At 35.9% G+C, this 20,663-nt stretch overlaps 1 protein-coding gene across 5 annotated transcripts in view; it reads right to left on the bottom strand.

Moving 5' to 3' along the window:
• Positions 1-5,893: 5,893 nt before the first annotated feature.
• The window catches only part of LOC149842223 (uncharacterized), a 55,354-nt gene continuing 40,584 nt past the window's right edge, over positions 5,894-20,663 (bottom strand). For 3 of the 5 annotated variants that reach the window (XM_090001319.1, XM_090001321.1, XM_090001324.1), the window contains one exon: positions 5,894-6,218. In XM_090001319.1, the coding sequence (XP_089857445.1) occupies positions 6,189-6,218 (30 nt within the window). In that variant the 3' untranslated portion in view covers positions 5,894-6,188. The remainder of the gene's footprint in view (positions 6,219-20,663) is intronic. The other 2 variants (XM_090001322.1, XM_090001323.1) reach the window with 2 other exon arrangements.

Below are 20,663 nucleotides of genomic sequence, written 5' to 3'. Positions count from 1 at the left end.
GCTGGACCCGACCTGTACCAAACCCCATATGGTGTTTGTGATAAAGAAGGAGGTCCAATTAGAATCCAGGTTGGACCCCAAAGGACCGATTAATGTATGAAGCCGGGTATGATTTGTGAAATTTCATACCAGACCCAGGTCCAACAGGATTTCCAATTAAGACCCATGATTTTTCAATATAAAAAAAGAAAAGAAAAATTAATTTATTCAGTTCATGCGATCCTTATAGAATCCCAGTATGGTTTTTCTTATGATAAACCCGGTCAGCATCTAAAAGTCAGATCTTGGTTCGACCTCACCTGGTCCTTAACCAGATCCGACCCGTTGACACCCGACAACCAACCATGAAGTGAATTGGTTTGGATGATCAACATGAGAGCGTTCATCAGTGTCATTATCATGGACACCATCCCACACCAACACCACGATCAGTGTTCCGTCGCCATAATCAGTATCAATCAGTAACTAACAATTACCACGTTAAATGCAACTGCACAGTATTATTCAAAGGAGTTGTCTTTGACACAAGACAATCGCCATTTGCCTTCAGTAGCATCTTTTTTGTTTATAGTCAAGCTGGGGTTAGGTAGACCCCTACCAGTTCATTGAAACTGAGTAATTGCAGCAAATGCAACAAGGGGTTCCAATGGGGGGTTGATCTTTTCATGTTTTAGTCACCTCGCCGCCCCCCTTCCCTCCTCCCCCCCCGGCGAGCAAGTTTAGCTACAGACCTACTCTTTATCTTCAATCTGTCAAAACTGTATAGTTTGTTTGTAACGGAAGCACGAACATTGTTGGACGGCTCCAAAAGACGAGTCCGCTCTACCAGACTCAATAATAACCTTCCCCGCAATGCCCAATGATCTTATAGCATCCAACCAAGAGTACCATGCATTCACGGTTTTCCATTGCTCCTTTCTCAAACACCCCGCTGTCATGAGACTCCCTTCATCTTATTGGAGGTTCCTCCGTCTTGAAGCCACCCGGACACCGAGTTTTAGAGAATGACCATTATTTGATCCCTTGCCACATGAATGATCTCTTGCATTACTTGTGAACGTGCTTTATTTGGGGTCTCGAAAATCTTCATTTTGTTTCCTCCAGATCGTCTACATCATGACATGGAAGGTGATCTCACAGCTGGTTTGGACTTCTTTTTCTTTGAAGCTTCTCCCCGACAACCTCATCAGGTCCTCCTCCACGCTTGTTTCTGGTTTCCAATGACTTCCATAAAGAGTTGTCAACCATTTCCACACAAGAACCACCCAAGGGAATCGAAGGAATAAATGTGTCTCGTCTTCCTCTTTCCTCTTGCAAAATTTGCATCGGCTAGGCATCTGGAAGCCAAACCTTTTTAACCGGTTTTGAGTTAACAACTAACCTTCAATGGCTAATCTAAAGGTGATGACCGCTCTAGGGGAGCCTTTTTGTGCCAAACCCTTTGAAAATACTGTTTTGCTGACCTCTTCTTCTAATGCAGTCCCAAGCATTCCTCGTAGAGAGCCTGTTTCGGTTTGATCTCATCTTTAACCTCCGTTTGCCACCTCCCATGTAATCAATGGGGGTAACTCGACCTTGACATCAGGGAGTTTCATCTTTCATGGTTCTATAAAAACTAAATATGTAGTTTTTAGTTTTCTTTTTCTTTTTGTTTTCAATAAATCACATGACGTTCATAAAATATACACGTGACACGTGCATGAGCACACACATATAATTTGGTGAGTGTTCATTTTCTCGCTGTTTTTTTCAAAAACCTTAAAAGAGCTTAATACATTCTCATTTCAAAACTTAATGTGCATATCAAATAAATTATTTCAAGTATACTTATTTTTTTTATAAACTGAATTTTCTCTTCATAAATCCTCATATCATCCAACACCATAAATATATATATATATATATATATATATATATATATATATATATATATATATATATATATATATAAACCAAATTTCAAAACTTATACATTAAATGTCAAATTTGAGAGTATTCAAAACAATTTTTTTTTTTGGACATAACTAAGCATCCAAAATGAATAGGCCAATACAATTTTTTTTTTCTTATGATAAACATGAGCATGGTGGCAAACCAAGTATAACAGAAAATTTTGATCTCAATACAAATGAGCAAGAACTATTCATATATGACAAAAATTTATTTTAACCCACATACATATGAATAAAAGCACTTAATTTAGTAAAAACTATCAATTTGGAATGCATATGAACATAGTTGCTCGCATTTGACAACAACTCAAAAATAAAAATACATATGAATTGGGTTGCTCATATATGAAAAAAAATTATTTAATTATAATCTATGAGCAAGGTTGCCATAATATGACAACAACACGTAAGATCATAATGCATATCTAAATAAGGTTGTTCATATTATGATAGCAACTCATTTAGTTAAAATACAATGAGCAAAGCTATCGTAATATATATGACAACATTATAAAATAAAATGCCTTGCCTTGGCTGCCCACACACATGGAAAGAGGGTGGGTCGCCCCCTCTCCTTGATCTTCCTTATTTTTTTCCAAAAACCACTAAAAAATAACTTGCTATTTTATTATTATTTTTTTCATATTCTTAAAGTGTCCAAGTAGGTAGGGACGTCCCATGTGGGTCCCCCTACTTGCCTTGGTTGCTAACTGGGTTCAATTTGTACTCAAGGCTTCCTTAGCAAAGCCTTGACACCAATTTGGTAACTTTTGAAAAAAAATATTTCTTTTCTTCATGAGATTTGAAATGAGTTTAAAGTTTTAGAAAGAATTTTTCAGCCAAGAGGTGTGGGCCCACCTAGGGGGTGTGTCCCACCCTCTTGGATTGACTTAATTACATAATTAATTAAGTTTTATCTATTTATTAATTTTCTTAATTTTCAATTCAAACTTTAGATCAATTTTGAATCTTGGATTTTATATCAAATCCAAATCCAATTAGTTTTCAACCTAATTTGGAGCCAACTTCGTATATTAAATCCAAATTCACTTGTAACCAAATCCAAATTCAAATTTTATTTAAATTCTATTTCACATAAAATAGCCCTGAGTTAAATTCGAATTTCATTTTATCTTAAATTAAAATTCCAATTCAACTGAAATTAAATTTCAAGTTAATATACACCAGCAATTTTAATCTCAATGCATATTTGAATACATAAAAATCTATAAATATGACATAAAAATTATCTTTATTTATTTAAATAATCACCAAAAAATTACGTGTATTGAAGTGCGTGTCCTTTGTACAAATTAGTTTTTGCATCATGGTTACCAAGATAATGCATGGCCATGGATCAGTTTTTTTTATCTTTGTTCCGATTCTCTGAATTTCAACTAAATTAGTCTTGGTTGACAGTAATGAATTATTTTGGTTTCAGAATGAAGACTTGGGTGTCTGGGTTCTTGCTCCTTGTCGGGGCATTTTTAATTTGCAGGCTATCTTGTTTTGCAACCTACCTCCTCAGGGGCAACACGTGACATTTGGTCCTCCACCAGCAGGTCATGGTGCATTTGCAGGGATGTTTCACCCAACACAGACCATGGCAGCAATGACAGTCCATCCTCTTCTACAGCAGTCACAGACCATTGGCCCTGCCGCGGAAGTCGTGGGGCCACAAGCAAGAGTGAATCAATAACCACAACGTGCACAAATCAATTGGGCCAATAATTATTGAAAATTAATCATTTGACACGAATTTATTTGGAAAAAAAAAAAAGAATGAGCAAAAGTTAATGGATCATCGGCCTGGGATCTGTGAGTGTAAATATTTGTACAAAAAACGGCCGACAAGGAATGTGGAAACAAGTTCGGTTTCCACCTAGTATTCAAAGAGTGTCAAATTCCTTGGTTGGAAGAAATTCACTCATTGACTCATTATTAACCATTTTAAGTTAGTCAGTGAGGGTATGTGTAGGTTCTCTTCCCTTTTCCTTGTTTCTTTGGCGAGTTCTAGTTTTGAATTATTGTGGGTGGTGAAAAGCATAGCATTGTTCTTTTTCTTTTTCCCTACTGTTTTACTAGAAATTTCTTGAGGACTTAGGTTTGGAAGGTAAGTATGAAATGGTGGGGTTTTGAAAATCATGAAAAATCGATTGCAAAACCCAATGGGAGATCAATGGATGAATGATAACGTGGTCATATACACAGAGGACATATTCAAGAAAATTGATAATGAAGCAATCATGCAATGGTTTCAAAATATGAATAACGGTCGTGGTCAACTTAGTTGCATAACTAAGAACATTAACAAATAAATATGATGGGAGTCTTTACTCTATAAAACTTCATGAGCCTTTAATGCATATTAACATAATTTTTGTAATTTTGTATAGTATAGCAGCTATATCATGCCATGTAATTTTTGTATGGTTATACCTATTGTCATCGTGATTTTTCTTTGGGTTGAGGCTCATAAATAACCTCATTTTGGAATATTTTATTTTATTTTATTTTATTATAAAACTTTTTTGCAACCCCCCTCCCACTCCTCTTTAAGCAAAATCCTGGATCTGCGCCACTGAATATGACTGACATTATCTGAAATTCTTCATATTAATTAGATGAACAAAATTTCTTGAGAATAGATTTAGTCATTCGATATCATAAAATGGCCATATTTGGGGATATTGAATAACCCACAAACATATCCTTATTTGTGGGCCCCATATGATGGTGAGGAAGGAGACACTGAGATTTCATTTCCTAAACTCTTGAACAGAAGCATCTCCTTGCCGTCAAATATGTCATTCAATTTGACAATCTTATTCGTCTTTGGGGCCCTCATCTGTTGGTGAGGGGACATATGACAGTTTTTTTCTTTAACTCTTCACAGATAACTCCTTTCCATCAGTTAGGGAGAGGGAAGCAGATCAGGTCATGCTGAACATGAGCGTTTTTGCTCATGCCGACATCGTGGCCATCCGATTTGCATTTTAAAAAGCTCAAAAGTCAACAAACCACGTGGCATTCATCCAAAATGCAAATAGACGGTCACGATGTCAGCATGAGCAAAAACGCTCATGTTAAGCATGACCTGATCTACTTCCTAGGGAGAGACCTGTTGCTCCGTATTAATATCACCGGTATTTGGTGATACTGAGTATGGCTAGATTTTGACAAGTTTCTCAAAAGCTCGAGTTTTACTTACAGAATTTTCAACATCCAAAGTTTTAAGTCATAGTCCACTATTTTCCAAAGAGTTTCTTAAAAAATAAAACTATTTCCAAGAGAGAGAGAGAGAGAGCTGCTGGCCGGTAACAGTCCCTGGCTAAACATTCCTAGCAGCGCCCAATGTTAAGTGAACAGCCCACTCACAGTCCCACTAGCCTCCGCTAGAAGTGATTCTTCAGTTCTTTCCTCTTCAGCGTGGGACCCAAACGAGAAGAAGAGGATCAAAAGGGGCAGCAGAATAAAAGGATATCGATCTTGTCCCCCAACATTGAATTTTAGGACCATAAGAAATTGGCCCAAAGATGCTCTAAGTTGGAGAAATTTAGCTAAAGTTCCAACCAAGTTCGTGTTAAGCTGTTGCGTAGGCCGAATTTGACCAAACTCAACAAACTGCACCCGCTACCATAGGCTCCATATTTCAGATCCCCCGCACCCAGCCACACCCCAAAAGAAAAGAAAACAAGATGTCAAATCTGTCACAGAGAAACATCCCACAATGTCAAATGATAACTGCACGGACCTTCAGTTTCAAGGACCATGCATTGGGCGGGCAGCTATACTAAATGATTAATGACAGCAGGAATATGAACACAGTTTTAAGCAGACAACATGCATTACAAAATGGTTCTGAAAGGCATCATATCATCTAATACATTTTCATTTTGACAGCCATTGAACATTGAAAACACCCATTGAAAAGATGCAGATGGTCCAAAATGTTCTCATCTTAAATTTTGTACTGAATGTGTTTCACTTTAGCAAATGGTAAACCTATCAAGAGAAAAAAGCAGTGTTTAATTCTCAGAGGAATGAACAAAGATAACTATGTCACCTACATTGTTAGTCATATTCGAGACTTTTGAGAAGTGCAACAACCAAACTCGATTACAAATAGATTTCAGCTACTCAAGGATATCCGATAAGCTGAAAACAATTTAAATTAAACCAAGCCCAGAAGTGCAATACCCAAATCATGGCTACAAAGCATGCCTAGTTTTAAAGTCAACCAAGCCTTGCTTCTCTCTGTAGAACCTGACACAAACAAGGAAAAAGAACCCCGATCACCACATGAATATCTCTATATAACTGGAGAAAAAGAAATATCATACCCTACCATTCATGACAAATACGAGAAATTTCAAAAGCTCAGAACATAAGGTTGACTAGAACGAGGAAGTGACAAAATACTGCATAATTGGTAACTGGGAGCATCATGTTTGAAATAGCTCAGTATGACTAGCTAAGGAAGCTCACTGGGAAGAATCAGTGCATGGGAAGCAGATGACTCCCATCCCAAACCATCAATATCATGAACCCAAATGTCATAACTCTTGTATGATTCAGCATGATTGTCCCATAAAGGGGAGAAAAAAGAGAAATTTATAAAATGTATGAGACTTTTTCTACACAAACTAAGATCAACGCCACCTAAGGAATAAGACAAACTAGGACTAACAGATTCTGGAAGATAAAAAGTGGGAAGGCACAAAAAAGGTAGAAGTTCAAAAGAATAAGCATGCCATTCAGCACAACAATGTGGTCATGGAATGGCTGTGATAGATATGGCATAGCTATCTTAGTGCCCACTTTCATTGTCCATGTTTTGAGCATTAGCCCATCAAATTATAACATAGTAAAACATTTTTTGCCAAGAGTATTTCGGTTTTAAATTTGTCCATCCCACCATGGATCATCCAAGTATTGTTTGTGGTTTGTCACACAATTGTAACTGTTAATTATGTATTAGATTGTCAAGAAGGAAAGCAGAATCGAGAAATAATATGGGATGCAGAAGTTTGGTTACATGGCCTTTAATAACAGTAACAAAGTTTACCAGAAGTTTCTGCCATCAAAAACTTTTAATTCTAGCATGATACTTTACATTAATCATCATGATTAACACTACAGTAATTTTATGGGAAAAAAAAGAACACTCATTAAAAGGATACTTTACATCTTCAAAGCACAACTGATAAATATGGCTTAGTCTTTCTTAAAAAACTATAAGCACATCTAAAATGAAGCATCATGGATTCCTAAGGATCACCATCGATAAAAAAAATATGGAGAACTCATTAACTTCCACAAAAAAACAAAGATGTCAACAACAATAAGCATGTGCGTGCAAACACACACAATTGGTCAAAATAATCAAAAAGATATATTTAAGGGCAGCAATTTCTGTTAAATATGTTTTCACTGTTAAAATGTACTCATCAATTATTGTAATTAGATATATTTTATATATATAAAAGATGATACATATACATATATGGTATATATGTATATGTATCTTCCTATTTATATATATAAAATATATATTTTCCAATATTAGCCGTAGGGGTAGTTTACTCATTTTACGCATATTCCATTTTGGAATATGATTGTATTTTCTCTTTTATTTTTATTTTTCCTTTTTATTTTTTCTAAATTTATTTTTTGTGGTTTGCGCCACATTGGAGGACTCCCCAAAAGAGTCGTTGGGGAGCCCCCAACGGTCACAAATGTGACCGTTGGGGGCTCCCAACGACTCCTTTGGGAGCCCCCAATGTGGCTCCTCAAAGGCTTATAAATAGGAGCTTTCCCCCTTGTATTCGATACTCCTTGGAGGAGCTTTTGCTCCATTGTAATGGGTGTTACACCCTTCTTCTCTTCAATAATATTAACTTATGCCTTATAGGCATTTTTGCCCCTTTTGTGGGTTCATGTGTTAGCACATTATGTGCTTGTGTTTTCCCCTTTAGTGGGTATATTCGCACTTCATGTGCATGTGTATTGGTTCATTATTGAACCTAATGTATTCAAAGCCGTTTCCTTACATGGTATCAGAGCAAGGTTGGGATCGAGTTGCTCTTTGTTGCATTGGGAAGCGTGCTATTCAAGAATTTTTAAAGAAAAATGGTGAAGTTCTTGTTTCTCTCTTTTGCTTCTTAAAATTATTTGATATGCATTATATTTCTTTAAGTATTGTGCATTAAGAAGAATTAGATATATTTTTGCATATGTGTTCTCCTTGTCATTATGAGTTTGGATTCTTGACATTCCATTGAACCTTTTATTTTCTTTCGTATATCATTCTCTTTCGTATGTCTTTTCTTGAAAAATAAGTGTTTTAAGAAAGTTATGTTAGAAGTAAAATGTTTGTGAGATATGTAGCATTGCTCACATACTCTCATCATAATTATTTCATATTAAAGGTATGTGTTTACCCTCTAAAATGTCCTATATGAGGCTTTTCATAATATCATGTGTCTTTGAAAAATGATTTTTTATTTGCCTACCTAATGAGTTCTTTTTCATATGAGCAATATTTGATTAAGAAGGCATTTTATAATACCGGTTGAATTAAGTTTTAAAAATGATCTCATAAAATATGGTTATTCTCTTTACATTCTTCAATTCAATTTCAAGAATATGTTTTATTATAAAATTTATGGTCTTTATTAATGTTGCATACTTATTACATTAGGAGTTGGTTATAATCTATTAAGGCATATAATATTATGAATTTTTGTTTATAGATTTATGCCATAACGCAATCCTATTGTTCTTTTTGGGATTTTCTCCACTTCAATAAAATTTTCCCTCTTCCTTTCGTATGTACCCTCATTTGGGGATTTGTTTTTTTTTTGTTGGATCTCTCTTTGAGAGGCCTTTTGATTCTTGTGAATCTTCTTATGAGTATATACTCTTTGAGAAGATTACATGATTGCTATAAGCTTCTTTTTAAATAATAATATTGGTTTTTATGAGACTTCTTAAATAGTACCATCTTTATGAAAGCTAGAGAGACTCAAGCATTTGCCCTTTTCTATATATTACATGCCTTAGTGCATGTTTGCTACTTTTACGTTTTTTGCGTATTTTGTTCAAGTATTGTGAGAGTGCCTTTGTGCACATCTTTTATAAAGTATTTGTGCTTGTATGCGTATTGTCTCTTCGTAGACATTTTCATATGGTACTCTCTTTTCAATAAAGAGATGTTTATATTGCCTTCTTTAGGGCTTGTTTTTTGTCCCTTAATGGACTTGTGAGATTGTTTCTTTTATCGTTATAAGTGCTTCCGCAATATCTTGCTCATTTAAGATTATTGCTATTCTACATCTTGGTATGCATATAATTACAATTTATAAAGGCTTAATTTGATTCTTGGAATTAAACATAATTTCGTGTTTATGCAAAATTATTGTTATAAGGCATATTGTTGTGATTAGTTATGTTGGACCTTTGAATCAGCCCTCTTTGTAAAGTCACATATTTGGAAAATGATTTCCCTAAGAGTTCATTGCCTTTTTATGGCATTTATTTTCTATCCATCACAAGTTATACGATGCATCAATCCTTTTTTTATGGCCTTATTGTTATATTAGAGATAATTGTTGAGGTGAGTTATGGGCACCTTGTGTTATGTCATTTTAGATTGTCCACTTGCCATATTATAGATGGTTGTTGAGGTGAGTTATGGGCACCTTGGGACTCTAGAATGATTTGTTATATGATCTCTAATTATGAGTGTGTCACTCGTTTGATTTTGGCCATTGATCTTATGGATGCTCTTATTTATATATAAATGTGATGGATATATGGTGTTTGGAACCTTAAATGTTTTAAGGTATATTTAATTCAAGGGTTTTGGGACTATTGCTCAACCTTTTGTTGTTTATGAATCTTATGAGTGCATTTGCACATTTGTGAGTTCGTGTTTTGTGCACAAGTGTTTCAAGTGTTCTTGTTGTACGTATGTGCACGTATTTATTTTCAAAATATTGTCCAAGGTTTTATTTATATGTTTGTCATTACAAGTTTTATTGCCTCAAAAGTCTTCTCCTCTTATACCTCTTATCTAAGTGTCATCATATGTAAACAAGATTTTTATTTACACATTTGTGTGTTGGTAGCCCTTTGTTGTCTTTGTTCTCTTGGTCTAGTAGCTGAACACACTTGTCTTGAGTGTTATTATATGTAGACAAGGCACGTTGATTCACACCATGGTGTGTGATTTTAGCCCATGTTGGCATTTGTGTCCTTGTTCTAGTCGCTGAAATGTTTGCCCATGGTTGGCTTCTTTCACTCATTTCAAGTGTCATTTTATGTAGACAAAAGATATATTGTGTTTTAGCCCATGATTGGCTTGATACTCTTGTTCTAGTAGCTGAACATACTTGATTTTGAGTGTCCTTTTACGTAGACAAGAGATGCTTTTGGTCCATGTTGGCGTGTATTCTCTTGTTCTTATCGTTGATACACTCATTTCAAGTATTATTAGATGTAGACAAGAGGTATTTTTACACACCTTTATGTGTGTCTTTTGGCCTTTAATGACATTATGATTATGTTCTTGTTCTAGTAGCTTATACACTTGATTTGTGGGTTTTGGAGAACTAATGAGGTAATTACTTGTAGTAGATGAACTATTGTTGAAATTTATGAAATTTATGAAATTTCATTCATTTTTTGCTCTTTAAAGATACAAGAGAATCATATCATTAATATGCATATTTTAAAATCAAAATTTTTGGCATTGAATTTACATATTAAGTGCTTATGGTTTTGGCCACCTTTGTATTTAATATACAAAATGAATTTTTATAACTGCAATCATTTGAGTAAGATGTTCCTAAATGTGTAAGGTTCCCTACTAAAATAGAGAAATGTGTAGATTATGCATTGCAAAATGAATATGGTCTCTTTATAAGCTTCTTATGAAGTCTTTTATGAGTGAAATATATTTTTCCACCTCTCTTGTGTGTTTGACCACTGTTGTGGTCTATTTTGCCCATTAGTGGCTTCTTGTGTATGTGCGTGCTTCCGTGCTTACTCTTGGAGACTTCGTCTCTCTTGTTTGACACTTCATTATAAGCTTCTTATGGGGTCCCATAGCGGACCATTGCTTTATTCCTCATTGTGGGGTTGTGTTTTGACTATTTTTAGAGCTTATGAAAGCATTATGCATTCTAGTAATTCGTTTTCTCTCTCTCTTTGACATGATATATGATTTTGAAATATTGGTTTTCTAAATTTTCTTTTCATGCTAAAGTAATTATCCTATCATGTGCTTCAAATTACTATGCATAAGTTATATTTTTGCACCATTGTTTTGTGGGTGCGTCATCTGATATGGTTTTGATTAATCTTGTTAGGAATGTTCCATTTGAGTAAAGTGCAAAGATATTTTTTACTTGTTCTTTGTTGTTATTCCACAGGATCTTGGAGATTGGATAAAAAGAAGTACCCTGGATAGATCGGGAAATGTGTTCACCATTAGAAGACAATTGGAGGAAGGCATTTGCAAATTTCAATGGCATCCTCACCGAAGCCTCTTGGAGTCTTGCGAGTTTTTTCAATCTTTTCGTTTCCCCACGCAAAGTTTGAGGGGGGGTGTTAAATATACTCATCAATTATTGTAATTAGATATATTTTATATATACAAAAGATGATACATATACATATATGGTATATATGTATATGTATCTTCCTATTTATATATATAAAATATATATTTTCCAATATTAGCCGTAGGGGTAGTTTACTCATTTTACGCATATTCCATTTTGGAATATGATTGTATTTTCTCTTTTATTTTTATTTTTCCTTTTTATTTTTTCTAAATTTATTTTTTGTGGTTTGCGCCACATTGGAGGACTCCCCAAAAGAGTCGTTTGGGAGCCCCCAACGGTCACAAATGTGATCGTTGGGGGCTCCCAACGACTCCTTTGGGAGCCCCCAATGTGGCTCCTCAAAGGCTTATAAATAGGAGCTTTCCTCCTTGTGTTCGATACTCCTTGGAGAAGCTTTTGCTCCATTGTAATGAGTGTTACACCCTTCTTCTCTTCAATAATATTAACTTATGCCTTATAGGCATTTTTGCCTCTTTTGTGGGTTTATGTGTTAGCACATTATGTGCTTGTGTTTTCCCCTTTAGTGGGTATATCCGCACTTCATGTGCATGTGTATTGGTTCATTATTGAACCTAATGTATTCAAAGCCGTTTCCTTACATTCACAACTAAGGGTCTGCTTGGATGACAGAGGGCTAAACCAGGTTTTTCAAAAAGCTGGGTTTGCCTTAAAACTAGGTTTTTAGCAAACCTGGTTTACCAAAACATGATTTTGAAAGTGTTTGGATTGCCAAACCCAAAAAAAATAGGTTCTTATAACAAAATAAAAAACAAAAAAGGCCAGCCAGTGGCTGCCCAAAAAATGGCCAGATGTGGTACCAAGAACCAGCCAGCAACCAGCTCGGCCAATTTCCGAGCTGGTGGCTGGCAAAAAAATTTGTTAGAATGAAAGAAAAAAACCTTTTCTAAAAAAAGGGGGAAACATATCCAGTCAGGCACTAGCCGAACGGTCAGAAGGGTAGGGCCCTTGCCAGATGGTACTAGCCCCGCAGAGAGAGAGAGAGAGAGAGAGAGAGAGAGAGATTTGGCCATTTTCTGTCCAGACACTGACCGGACAATGGCCACAAGTCTCTTTTTCAAAAAAAGGAAATCGGTCACTTTCTAGCCAGAAAATAGTCAGGACGGTCCCATGCTAGCCAGCTGGAACCATTCAAGCCTTTTTTCTGCCGAAAATTGACAGATATGGGAGGTGGATGAGAGGTGCCGGAAATACCACAAGCAAACAGGAATTTTTCGCAAATCTGAACCCGAATGTGTTCGCAAATCTGACCCCATAGAAAAATGGTTGGATCATGTTTTTGTGATGAAAAAACATGAATTTTTAAGCTTGAATATTGATGAAAATTTCAGACCATAGATTTTTAAACCTTACAAAAACCTATCCACGTGTCGGAATCGGATGATCCAAGAGTCCATGCATATAAATTCAAACATGTAGAACACATCTTTACAGTCATATTTGAGAAGATAATGATGATGATGATTGATGGTATATTTTTAAAAAACGTGTTTATTGTTTCATGTGTTGTTTTTAAAAAACTTGGTTATGATGTCTTATGCAGCGCATAGAGACACATAGAGACAGTAAATGCTTCATATGTGATTTTATGGTTGTATTTTGTGCAATTCATCATTGTTTCATGTGTTATGATTTTTTTTAAAATTGTGCTAATATTTCATGATTTTTTGGAATTTAAAAAATTTATTAAAATTTTATGATTTTTTAAGATATGATATGGATCTTATTTTGGACCCGACTGATATGGGTAACGATACGATACTTACAACCTTGAACCTATTGACTCGCAAGTCAAGGGTCAGGCGATCAAGATCTGAGTCACGAGTTTGCCAACTATGTTGGTCCCCATAAAATCAAGCATACAGATCGCATCCATTCGTGAGATTTAAGAAGGAAAAAAACCCACAAAAATCGTGATTGACATTGGCAAAGATATTTTCAGAAAACATATTCTAGTGACTATATATCGGATAGAGGGGGCACTACTGGATCAAACTTGACCCTCCTATAAGAGCCTAACCTCCTCTCTTCCTCTAGCTGCACACACACACACACACACACACACACACACACACACACACATATATCATGGCTGCAGTTATAATGTGGGACTTATGGTAGTTAGATGTCAAACATGATTTCATAAATGGGGACTTAGAAGAGGAAGCATACATGGAGGAGTTGCCTCAGGGAATTGTTGACAAGGAGTTCGAGTATGTAAGCTAAAAAAGAGCTTTGTATGGCTTGAAGCAAGCCCCTAGAGCTTGGTTTGATAAATTTAGTTTAGTAGTGATGATATTAAGCTTTAAGCAGAGCTTCCATGATCATGCACTAATTGTGGCTTCTTCTACTCGAGGGTAAATGAGATGATAATTGAGGGAGATAACAATTGTCCTAGTTGCAGTTGCTACCAAATGAATCATCTCACAGTATCTTGTGCACAATATAAACATAAAATAATTTGCATCAACAATTAAACAAGTTGATAAACAATTTGTTTTAAGAATAAATCATAAAGACAAACTTGACTATACCCATTTGAATAATGGTCAAAAACATATAATATAAACACATTCAATAATAATAATCTACATGTTTGTTACTGAATTGTTATTATTGATGCAGAAATCAGTAATATCATAATAAATACATCATTTGACAAAATTTGGTAAAATAACATACACATCAAACTCTACAATTCAATGAGATGCAAACATAAATAAATAATTCAATAGGACCTAATAAAGGCTCTGTTATCGGACACATCCGTCTTTGATCGAGCACGGATCAGCGACAAAAAACATCATCTTTGCATAAAAGGGACTTTAAGCAGCGATCATGGTTGCCGCTAAAACTCCATTTTCCACCTAGAGAATTAGTGGTGGTCGTGACCACCACTAATTCTCTTTTTTTTGCACAAAATCGATGCGCAAGGCGCGTCCGATCATCGTTCGACAATTCACTCGTTTGACATTACGGGTTTTCCTATATATATATATCAAGGTTAGCAAAAACTACTTGCATGTGCAAAATTGTTACCTCATCAAATTGGGTGCCTCTGGTAGAGCGCTTGTGTGAAGCACGAGGCTTGCACGCCACATGGTGAGCGCAACGATCGTACACATGCATAGGTGCACACGTTGGTTGTGTGATGTCGGCCACACGGTGACTGTAGACTCGGGTAGAGTAGGAGAGTCTGGGGTGTGAGGGGCATGTCCGATAATGGGAGGTGCTCTCCTCTCTTGGCTGATGTGCACCAAAGGCTTTGTGTAATATACTACCTTATTTTCCCCGTTATAGGCCTTAGTTTTACTCAAAATATAATGATTTACATAAAATGCAAACCTAAGTCCTTATATGTTTAACTGTTGTGGAAGGTTCTTGTAATGAGAAAATATTTTTAATAATTAAATTAAGAAACATTTTCTCCCAGACTTTTGACACAAAGTTACAATATGCAAAGATAGGATATTTAAAAATATAAGACCAAAGAAATACTTAAGATTTCAAAAGACGAAATTTTGGACCCGTAAAATTTTGAAATTTATACTGAAATCCCAAAGTTGACGTTTTATTCTTCAGAATTTGAATTTTTAGCTATTTTTAATATATCCAAATAGGGTTGTATTTGCTTATTTAGATGGAATATCTTAAGTAACATGTACTTAAATGATATTACTGTAATAAAGTAAGCGAAAATAGATATGAGGAATGCTAAAGCATACCCAATGTCCTAAAAAGGACAACCACAAATGCATTAGCAATGAACAAGTCCTTGAAGGACAAATACAAAATCCAACAAAAGGCTTACAAAGAAAAAGAGAATGTTATTGACATAAGGACTTGGAAAAGCCTATTTTACAAAAGGGTGGACACCCCTATTTATACAACTCAAGATGGGAGCCATTGGGGGGCTCTCATTAAGAGTCGTTGGGAGCCCCCAACAGTCATATTAATGACCGTTGGGGGCCCCAATGACTCTTAGTTGGGACCCCCAATGTAACCCAATAAAGACAAAAAAAGAAAAAGAAAAAATAAAGAATAAAGGGAAAAAAATAAAAAGAAAAGAAAGAAATGCCCCTATTGAGCAAAATTATAAAAATACCCTTTATCGGATATGACACATGTTTTAACACCCTCCCTCAAGCTTTACGGAGAGATGACCGACAGCTTGTTAAGTAGAAAGATAAAGCGAGGAGCAGCAAGAGCTTTGGTGAAGAAGTCCGCCAACTGATACTCTGAAGTAACATATGACAATATGATAGTCATCTTAAATATTCATCACGGACATAGTGACAGTCCATCTCAATGTGTTTAGTACGCTCGTGGAAGGTGTGGTTGCTTGCGATATAAAAGACGCTTTTATTGTCACAACACATCTTCGAAGGTGTAGAGATGACTATGCACGTATCACTAAGAAGGTTGTGAAGCCATACAAGCTCCATAGTTGTAGTGGTCATTGCACGATATTCTGCTTTTGTTGAGGACAATGATACTTTGTACTGCTTCTTGCATCTCCAGGAAATCATAGTCACCTAAAAATACACAGAAATTTGTAGTAGAGACTCTATTATTGGGATTTCCTCCCCAATCAACATCAGTATAAGCAATTAAATCAAGTGATGAAGATGAGGAAAGAAAAAATCCCTCGGTTATAGTGTTTTTAATGTATCTGATGATTCTTAAGACCGCACTCATATGCACAATTGTTGAGGCGTGTTGAAACTGACTGACTGAATGTACTTCATGAGCAATGTCTGGCCGAGTGATAGATAAGTATGGCAGAGACCCGATAAGATGACGATAGGGAGTAGGATCTTCAAGAAGAGTTTCATCTTCCAATCTTAATTTGGCATTGATAACTTCAGGGGTTTCTGTCTTTTTGTTGTCAGAAATGCTGGATTTTGAACAAATGTCAGTTGCAAGTTTCATTTGAGAAAGAATGTACCCTCTGGGGGAGTACGGCACTTCAATACTTAAAAAATATCTTAAGAACCCTATATCAGACGTGTCAAAAATTTCTTTTAAAACTTTCTTGATGTTATTAATTCTCTGTTCATCACTTTCAGTGATAATCATATCATCCACGTAAAGCAGAAGAATAACCACCATGGACCCTGTACTTTGTACTTTTCACAAAAAGATCAGTGTCAGTATAACATGAACGAAAACCTAAACGTGTCATTACATTGCTAAATTTATCATGCCAAGCTTTTGGGGTTTGTTTTAATTTATATAAAGCTTTGTTGAGTTCGAGAATTTTATCATTACCAATACATACTCCTGACGGTGGATCCATGTAAACTTCTTCATTTAGTTTCCCATGTAAAAATGCATTTTTAACATCTAATTAATAAATATGCCATTTTTTAATAGAGGCAACAACAATAAGAGTCCTAACATTGGTCATTCTAGCAACCGAGGCGAAGGTTTCCTCATAATCAATACCATATTCTTGAGAGTATCCTTTAGCTACTAACCTAGCTTTGTAGCGTTCTAAGGACCTATCGCTCTTAGTTTTGACTTTATAGACACATCTACATCCTATAGATTTTTTTCTCATAGGCAATGAAGTTATTTCAAGTTTTTGCTTTTTCAAGAGCACTAAGTTCAAGGTTCATGCCTTCAACCTATTGAAGAAAATTCTTAACCTCATTATAGTGGGATGGTTTATGGAATGAATGTAACGCAATTAGGCATGACGTATATTTTGGTGTTAGTGAGTCATAGGAAACAAACCTATTAGGAAGATAGGAGATACGACTGGATCTTCTAATTGAAGTTTCTTCTATGTTAGAATCTTGGGAGTATTTTTCCAATGCATTCATGGGGATTTTTTGACCACGCCGAAAGTAGGTTTGAATTGGTCTACTATCAACGATATTGTTTTCATAACATTTTCATTTTCAATATCATTAAGAAGAGTATCCTCTTGGTCATTCACGGAATTTTCATTAAGAATCACTTCTTCTTGAGGAAGAAGATCAAACAAGAAAGCATATTCACTTTCATTAATGTCTTTAGTTTTTTCAAAACCATTTTCATTTTCCAAAAAGGTTACATCTTTAGACTCATATAGTTTGTTATTTTTGGAGTCGAAGCATCTAAATCCTTTTTTATTTTCTCCATACCCTAAGAATACACATTCAATAGCTTTTTGTGATAATTTATCTCTTTTATGTGAAAGTACAAAACATTTACAACTAAAAAATCTTAACCTATTGAAATCGGGTATTCTTTCAAATAGTTTTTCATAGGGAGATATATTTTGTAAAGATGATGAGATCATTCCATTTATCAAATAAATTGATGTTAGAGCGGCTTCGGCCCAAAAACTTTTTGGAACTTCTTTTGAAATGAGAAGAGTCCTAGTAATTTTCAAAATGTGTCTATGTTTTATTTCGGCTAAACCATTTTGTTGAGGAGTTCTAGGACAAGATTTTTTATGGAAAATTCCATTGGTTTCTAGATAATTTTGAAACTCGGTTGACAAGTATTCTCCACCCGAATCGAACCTAAGGATAGAGATATTACTTAAAAATTGATTTTTGACAATCATATGAAATTTCTTAAAAAATGAGAATACATCGAATTTTAAGTTAAGAAAATAAATTCATACATATCTAATAAAGTCATCAATAAAGGTAACATAATATGAGTATCCTCCTTTTGATATGACAGGAGAAGGGCTCCACACATCCGAATGAACTAATTCAAAAGGTCTCTTAGACACAAAAGTTCTATTTGGAAAAGGAGTGAACTTCATTTTTCCAAAGATACAATCCTTACAAACAAATTTTTTTCCCAAAAGGAAAAGAATACATTTTTGAGAAACTTGGATGTCCAAGTCTTTTGTAACAAGTATCAACATCTTTATCTTAGACATAATTACAAAAAAAGTTGGTGGAGAGTTTCAAGTAGTTCATGTAATAGAGATCCCCCCTTCTATGGCCTTGCCCGATCTGCTTCCCAGACCAGAGATCTTGCATAGAGCAACCCTTATTTGAAAAGAAGATTTCACATCCATGATTGGAAATTTGATAAACAAAGAGAAGGTTTAAATTTAGTTGTGGAACGACTCTAACATTTGGCATAAGAAAATTTTCAAAAGAGCTTAAGGTTCCAACACTTTTAATTTGCAAAGATGTTCCATCGGCAGTTGAAATAGAACGTAAGTCAGATAGCCCATTATCAAATGGTGTCATATGAAAAGAAGCTCCTGAATCAAGAATCCAAAAAGACATACCTAGAGGAGAGGAAGAGGTAATGGTGGCGCCTGATGTAGATGGAGATTTGAGTAGAATTTAAAGCGCCTCTGATAATTGAGCAAGAGAAAAAGAATCTTTTTCTTTGGTTGAATCTTCCTTCCTTGGGGTGTTTTCTTCAACGGAAGCAACTCTAGGTTTGGGAGCTTCATTTATCTTGGGACAATTAGGCCTTATGTGTCCCGGTTCTTGACAATGATAGCATATGGCCTTCTTATAGTTACCATTATATCCATTTTGCCTCCCAAATGTGGAGGCTTATAGGTCTTAACATGGTTGTCGGGTTTGGATACGGCTAAGACCTCATCTCTTCCTTTTATCATGCCAAAACGGGTTTCTTCTTGACATATTTCAGCAACCGCATCTTCTAGGGGAAGGGGTTTAGATTTATGGAGAGAGGATCTAACTTGCTCATAATTTGGCCTAAGCCCATGTAAAAATTGGAAAAAATATTCTTTTTCCATTTGTTCTCTCCTAAGCTCTACATCTTTACTAGCCACCTATGTCACAGGGATTCGGCTAGGAGGGTACCGCACCCGCGTCGACGCGACTCGACGCGGGTGCGGGTGCGGGTGCCGCACCGGGTGCGGTCAACCCGATCCTGGGTGCGTTGACCGCACCCAGGATCATTAAGGTCCATTTTTAAAAAAAAAAATTTGCCCAAATGGGCTTACGAATTTTTTTAAAAAAAAATTTATGCAGCTGACAGGATCATTAAGGTCCATTAATGCTGTCAGCAGCTGACAGCAGCTGTGCTGACAGCTGCTGACAGTAGCTGTCTGTCAGCAGCTGTGCTGACAGCTGGAAAAAAAAAAAAAAACCCGCCTATTCCCCTGACGCACCCCCGCACCCGGGTTTTTTGGAAGTGCCGAATCCCCGCACCCGCACCCGCACCCGCACCCACGCCCGCACCCATGTGACATAGCTAGCCACCCACTACCTACCTTTCATGAAAAACCATGTCTCGTTAGCTTTATGGAATCTGGCAATGTTTGCACAAATTTTCAACTCCACATTGTTCATAAACCATGCAAGTATCTTTGCATGTTTACTCTCCCAATCCTCAATCTTAAATTGATATTCTTCAATCGCCTTGATTCTTGCACCTCCTTCCAAAGCCTTTTCTTAATCTCCTTCCATTTTGGCAAGTTGAAGTTGAGGTTCCGGAACGGTGCCCATCACATAACCCCAAAGCTTTTTGCCTTTGAGGTTGTTCTCCATAGCGGATGCCCATAGTAAATAGTTTGAGCCATTTAACTTGAAAGAAAGATCTATCTTTTGTTCACCATCCATGGTGATCAAGAGAGATACAAGAAAAACAAATACAATTTTAACAAGAATCAAGAGCATAACCTTGCTCTGATACCATCCAAGGAACGTTAAAGCATACCCAATGTCCTAAAAAGGACAACCACAAATGCAATGGCAATGAACAAGTCCTTGAAGGACAAATACAAAAGCCAACAAAAGGCTTACAAAGAAAAAGAGAATGTTATCGAGCATAAGAGCTTGGAAAAGCCTATTTTACAAAAGGGTGGACACCCCTATTTATACAACTCAAGATGGGGGCCATTGGGGGGCTCCCACTAAGAGTCGTTGGGAGCCCCCAACGGTCATATTAATGACTGTTGGGGGGCCCAACGACTCTTAGTTGGAAACCCCAATGTAACCCAATAAAAACAAAAAAAGAGAAAGAAAAAATAAAGAATAAAGAGGAAAAAAAAAGAAGAAAAAGAAAAGACAAAAATGCCCCCATTGGGGAGAATTATAAAAATACCTTTATCGGGTATGACACA

Source organism: Nuphar pumila, chromosome 3 (genome assembly GCF_984573655.1).
Source record: "Nuphar pumila chromosome 3, dmNupPumi1.hap1.1, whole genome shotgun sequence".
Taxonomy (NCBI): Eukaryota; Viridiplantae; Streptophyta; class Magnoliopsida; order Nymphaeales; family Nymphaeaceae; genus Nuphar; species Nuphar pumila.
Note: the sequence above shows the minus strand (reverse complement) of the source record. Positions and strands in the feature narration are given on the sequence as shown.